The 6,308-nt window shown below is 46.0% G+C and overlaps 1 protein-coding gene across 2 annotated transcripts; it reads right to left on the reverse strand.

Moving 5' to 3' along the window:
- Positions 1-566: 566 nt before the first annotated feature.
- Positions 567-2,352, reverse strand: GPR87 (G protein-coupled receptor 87). 2 transcript variants are annotated; one of them, XM_008946140.1, is made up of 3 exons: positions 2,319-2,352; positions 1,948-1,963; positions 567-1,658 (listed from the first exon to the last, which is right to left on the reverse strand). In XM_008946140.1, the coding sequence occupies exons 1-3, from the start codon at positions 2,350-2,352 to the stop codon at positions 635-637; spliced, it is 1,074 nt and encodes a 357-aa protein (XP_008944388.1). In that variant the 3' UTR covers positions 567-634. The 2 variants fall into 2 exon arrangements, with proteins under 2 accessions (XP_008944388.1, XP_008944389.1); XM_008946141.1 differs by lacking the exon at positions 1,948-1,963 and having other exon boundaries at positions 567-1,671.
- Between the last annotated feature and the right edge of the window lie 3,956 nt (positions 2,353-6,308).

Raw genomic sequence — 6,308 nt, forward strand, 5'->3', positions numbered from 1 at the left:
TGGAGGGTGTGTGTGTTTGTTTTTTTTTTTTTTTTTTTTTTTTGAGAAGAGACTTGAAGGAGAGTTGTGTTTGAATTTTTTACTTCTGGTATTTTGAAAAGGGTGAGAAGCACTTTGGTAGGTTTGATCTGTGGACAAGATGGTTTCCTGAAAGGAAAAGCTGAGATGCTGTTGATTGGTGGCAAATCATCCACAGACCAAGCCCTGCAGCTTCCCTGCCCATGGGCAAACTGAGCGTCTCCACAGGAGCATGTGCCACCTTCTCCCCACTCCTGCCCCCGCACAAGCCCCTCAGCAGCCATCTGCCAGATCCCGGGGATACTGGATCCTGCTCCGAGGCCAGAGCTTTTGTCCATCTAGGCTGGAGACTCCTGGAGCTCCAGGTTGCTTTCTGAGCTGGGGCACCCTTAGTTTCTGTTGACCTTTAAAAAAAAGACCCAACAACCAATCAACCTTTGAAGTGAACCTGATCTCTGTGCAGATTTAAGCTTTTGAATTTTGAGGTGGAGTGGAAAAGCTGTACATGAATGCACATTCCTTAATGAACTTCCATGGTCAGGTACTCAAAGACATGTTTTATTTACATGATATACAAATATTCTCATAATGAGCAAAAGTCTCTGGGCGGGTGACTTCAGACATCAGTGTACTCATGGTATATGCGCACTTCTGATCTTCTAACGCTCTGAAGCGATCGAATACTCTCACTCCTGGTTCTCATATTTGATTTTTTGAACAGCCTTCGTGAGAATGATCTACACATGAAAAAGTAAATTATTGGATCCAGACAGACATTACATGCAGACAGGAACAGTGTCATTTCCTTACAGTAATATAAGATTTTGTGTGCAGAGTCGTCTAAGATTTTATCTAGATGGCTGAAAGTAAAGGGTATTCTGCACAAGTGATATGGCAGAAAGCAAGTGAAAAATACAGCCACGACAACCCTTATGCTTTGATTGTGCTTTCGCTTTCTGCTTGATGAGCTAATGAATTGTTTGCTCGATTTATAAATATACCTGGATATGGCAATGTAACATCCTATCAGCACTACCAGCACCACCACAAACATGCAGGTGTTGATGTAAACGACAGCTGTGTGCCACTGGACTCCCAGTGGGGACTTCAGCTTCAGGCAGTCGTCTATGTTCCTCTTTGTTGGGTAGCCATTGGTGAGAATCAGGTTTGGCAAAGCCAGGAAAGCCATCACAACCCAAACGCAGGCCGATAAGATCTTGGTGAACGTGATGCTGTACATCCTGGAGTCTCCAAAAGGCTTCACTACTTTCAGGTAGCGGTCAATGCTAATGAGTCCAAGGAAGACAATCGTGGTGTACATGTTTGTGTAGAACAGCACCATGGTGTATCGGCACAGGAAAGAGTTGAAGTGCCATGGTCCTAGCTGCGAGTCCTGGATTATCTTGAACGGGAATGTCAGTGTCATGAGAAGGTCTGCAACCACAATGTTTTTGAGGTAAAATATAAAACTAGTTTTATTTCTGATGTGGAAAAAAATCCACACAGCTAGGCCATTCAGCAAGATGCTCGCCAGGAAAATGATGAGGTAAAGCACAGGCAGGACGATGGTGGTGAATTCATTGTGGGTGGAGTTCCCAGGTAAGCCTGCTGTGGAGTTGGGTGAGGTGCTGTTGTCCTGGCTCAGGCGATCATCTGTGGGAAAAAAGGAAAACAGCAAGCTTAAAGTATGTTTCTGGGGTTTAACAAATAGAACTGCTCTCTGGAAAAACATTCTATCTCTGGGCAATTCCAGAGGCTGCTCAGATGAACCAGTGTGGAAAACCATGAGTCATGGGTTGAGGTCTGTGGTCTGGTCGCTGCTCTCCTGTCAGGGTGCGGGGAGGTGCCCCCGCGTACCAGCGTGCAGGGAGCGAGCTATCCATCAAAATTGCAGCCGGTCAGCTCTCGGCTGTTGTGTCGGAACACAACCCATGCACTGAGGTATCTGTTTATCGAGAGACAGGACTCCAGGGAAACTCTTTGGGCCTATTAAGACACTTAACTTAAAACTTGGCTTACTTAAATGTGTTTAAAAATAACTGTCTCTGGGGATTTTAAGATCTCATGTGTAAATGTTTGTGAAAAAACTTCAGACATCAATTCTTTCATCAAACAATTTCAAATTGTTTATACTCTGAACTTGGCTCGTATGGTAAACCAGGACTGACACTCCTGGGGCAGCACTTGGTAGTATTTAGACAGCCTTTTCTGAAAGGTCTGACTGCTTTAAAATGTTGGTGGGAACTGATAGTAATACAATAAACAATTATCAATCACTTAAATTTCTAATGTTATTTTACCTGGCAGTTTTCCATAAGACAAGTTGTACCCCATCATTTGCATTGCTGTAGGTTTTCAGCTGAAGTGCTCTTCAGGAGTCTGACAGGTGGCTGTAGATCCAGGATGTGGCATGGGCTGTGGCAGCACTACCTTCTGGGGAAAAAAGATTGGAATTAAACCCAAAGCAAACGAAAAGACCCCACCTTTCTCGGCCCAGCATGGAGAGAGCCTTTGTGGAATGTGCCTCCTCCAGAATTCCTGGTGAAAGGGCTGGGGTGTGCTGATGGCAGATCTCTGGGTGCTGCACATCTATGCTGCTGTCAAGGCCTTCACTGCCACCTCTTCACTTCGAGGTGAAATGTAAGGATTCTTCTTCTCCAAGAAGCCTCTGCTGCCTAGGGGCAGGCAGTCCAAGCCATGGTAGTGTTAGCAAGCCTGTCGGTTTCACTGCAGAAACTGTTTCCCTTCCTCTACCTCACTGACAAATGCTATAATGTTTAGCCATGTTATTTTAATTTCCGTCCTGAATGTCTCTGTGGCCACTTTCTGCCTTGTTTATTCTTGTACCAGTGCCTTCCATTTAAAGAACCCATCTCATCTCTGATTCTGAGCCCTCTGCATGTGTCTCTTGCTCTACTGAGACTTCACTTAGTGTTGAAACAAACCCAAACCCTTCTTGCCTTTTTGTAAGACTTGCAGATACCAGCCCCTCTTTGTATCTGCTCCAGGTCAAATAACTGCCGGTTTCATGGTGCTTGGGCTCCTTGTCCCAACTGAAACACCTCATCCCACATTTTCTGGGCACTGTCTTTATTGTCCTTTAGCTGTGTGATCTTGTGGGGTTTTTGTCCCAGCAAACTTTGGTTCAAGTTTAACTTCTGTAAAAATGTGTTGGATTCCAGCTTTTTAAATCTTTTCTTCCTTATTTTGAATTCTTCGAAAAAAACTGGGACTAAACCTTTGCAAAATCCTGGACTGTGACCTTCTACCAACCTCACTAATAATGTTCTTCTCTTAAAATGGTACTGGATCTGGTCATCTCCAGGCTGGTATTTCTACACCACCCTTCTTGGCTTTAAAAATAGGTTAGTGCACAAGTATTTGCAAACCGCAGTGGGTGAAGTTTGTCTCCTGACTGCCAGAACATGCTGGTTCGATGGCTTCACACCTTTGTCAGCTACAGCTGCTTTTTCACTCCTCGGTAAAGGCTGTTGACCATATTCCCAACATCCTTTGCTTTGATTTTGTCTTTGTTTATTTTTGGTCTTGGACATTTCTATGGTGATGCCTGAGATTGGAATTTATCACCTCTCACTTCTTGAAGTAAAAAAGTTTCATATGTAATTAAGAGATGTGTGTATAACTGTAATGTATCCAGCAAATGGGAGTGGAAATTGTAAGTTCCTGTTCCTTTCCCATGGTTTTGAGTGAAGAGCTTTAGAAGCCTGCCTACAGAGAACGCTGGAAAACTGCAGAATCTCACTGATGCTGTGGTGTCATTATAGTGTTTTGACATTGTTCAAAGAAATTTTGACAATACCTATTTTTCAGACTGCATTCCAGATGATTGCTTTACTCTTGCAGTATGCAAATGCATTAATTTTTCTATGCCTCACTTTGTTTACAAGTTTTAGTAGGAGAACTGACAAAATAGTTCAGATCTCGGCAACCACACCAGACCTGACTGCCTCTCACGTGGGAATGAAGACAGGATAAAATTACTGAATCCCTTTTGCGGATCTAAACTTGTTTTCTGTGGTTATCGTTGTGGTAGGAACCGCATTGAGTTGTCACTAGATGGCAGTAAAGCAAATCATTGCTTTTCAAAGCGTCAGTAAAAACTTCAGTTCTGGTATTTTAAGCTTTTTATCGGTTTGGCTTCTTGTCTGGCATTGTTTGCTTGGGTGATAAATGGGGTCGATAATGGGATTGTCGGGGCTATCTTGGGTATTTTATTTTCTCTTGCTCTGAGAGGCAGTAACTTGTCACTTCTTGCTGGTTTTTATAATTTGCAGTTATCCTTTTGCCTGCCCAGGAGGCACCAACATCAAAAGAATTTGTGATTTTAAGGAATGGTGCATATCTACCTTCTTACGCAAATAAGGCACATATTTCCCTGCTTTTCAGAGTTCCTTTTAAGTCTGCCTAATTCCTGGTTCCTGGAAAGCTCCTGCTGTCAGGCTTCTCAGGTGAGTGCTTGCCCAGCTCCTCCATCCAGAGGAGTCACGGACGGAAGTGTGGGTTACGTTGCCCAGGGTTGGCGGCAGCGTGGCTGCCGACCCCCATGTTCCCATGCCACAACCCTGGGAAGTGCTGCAGGGTTCAGTGGGGCTGGATCAGTTCTGTGCTGAAGGGGCTTCCCAGGTACTGTCAGATACTCTGGGTCCCAAAGGGATTTGCTCTAAATCCTGTTTAAAAAAAAAAAAAAAAAAAAAGTCCTTCCTTTTTCCACCTCTGCATCTGTCCTTTTAGGTGGGTGTTGTCACTAAGAGATCATAAAAATCTAACACCAGTTAAGTATCTGTGAAGGCCTCTTCATATACAGGCAGCTCCTGCAATCTCCGAAGGTTCTGTGTCTTGTTTTACATCAGAAAACTAGTGTATGTTTTCTGACACTAGTGAGAAAACTCCTGTGCTGCAGTGGCTTGGACTAATTGACCTTTAAAGGTCCCTGCTAACCCAAACCTTTCTGATCTCTGCCTAGCTGTCCCCTGGCCTCTCCCTCCAGCCCGCACTGTCCATGTCCCTGTTTGCATCCCGTGCTCTGCTCGCAGCAGAGATGGGCCGTCCGCAGCATCCTTAACACTCTCAAGCCCCTCTTCAGCGTGGATCACAGTCTGCTTTCCTTCCTTCTTGTGGGTAAGGTCTTGTTTCTTGGGGGCTGTTACTGGAATCCACTGTTAGTCAGAGTCCTGGGTTTTAGCCTGTCATTTACTAGCTGAAAGCTACTGCAGAGGATGGGCTGCAGCCCTTTGGACCAGGAGTGGCTCAGTCACTGTCACAAGAGGGCTCTGCCTGGACAGGCACGTTTCTCACCGCCCCAGGGAGCATGTGGCAGTCCCCAGGCTCCGACGGGCTCGCCAGTGCCTTTTGGGGTTCGATAGTCTCAGCGCTGCCCCGTGCTTGCCCTGCAGCTCGGGTGGCTCAGGTGCCAGCTGGTGCAAAACCCATGCATGCTGAAGCTGCTGTGTTGTTGGGCTCTCTTGTCCCTGCCAGGCGCAGCATGAGGAGGAGCTGCATGGGTGACAGGAGCAGCAGCATCCCTCAGTTGTAAGCAGTGCTGGCTTGAAAAGCATCCTTTTAGCACATCCCGTGCAGGCTGGCCAATTCCTGCCCAGAGGGGATCCTTGCCACATGCATCTTCTTGGCCAGTGAAGATGTGACCACACTCCAGTTGCCCAGGGTAGTCCAGGTCACCTGGAAGCCTTATGGGGAGCTTGCTTCTTGCTCTTGCAGACCAGCTGGGATTAAGCCTCTGAATAGATATCTCTGTGGCATCTTAATCCTGATAGTTATAGTGTTAGAACATGGTCAAAAAATATTTCAGTAAAGTATGTGTTAGAAAAAGAAAGCAGCAACATCCTCACAAATGTACAGTGTGGCAGTGCTGTGTATCCTGCCTCACTGGCACAGCTGAGCTCAGCAGAGAGGCTTTGGAGCATGCCTGGGGCAGAGGTTAAAGACAACACCTACTGAAGGTCGCTCTAATTATGTGCTAAAGACTTTCCCTTGTGCCGTAGTTTGAAGCTTTAAAGTCCTGAACAAACAGGTTTGTGCAGAACAGCAGAGAAGCGCAGGCATAATGGCCACTGCTGCCCAGAGCTGGCCACTGCTGCCCAGAGCTGGCCGTGTGATGACATTTGGGGATACACAGAGGTGACCCTGCTTAGACTCGCCAGCCCAAAGGTGTTTCCGTAGTTCCCTACCCCAGTCTGTCAGGCTGAGTGGTACTGTGGTAGACAGCACTTGGGGTCGTGTGGCTCCATTATTTGTGTGCTAGGGTGAGTGAG

Source organism: Merops nubicus, unplaced genomic scaffold, assembly GCF_000691845.1.
Source record: "Merops nubicus isolate BGI_N331 unplaced genomic scaffold, ASM69184v1 scaffold29058, whole genome shotgun sequence".
NCBI lineage: Eukaryota > Metazoa > Chordata > Aves > Coraciiformes > Meropidae > Merops > Merops nubicus.

Bases quoted from the DNA above. Each gene is read 5' to 3' on its own strand.
- GPR87 (XM_008946140.1), bottom strand. From the start codon at position 2,352: ATGGGGTACAACTTGTCTTATGGAAAACTGCCAG.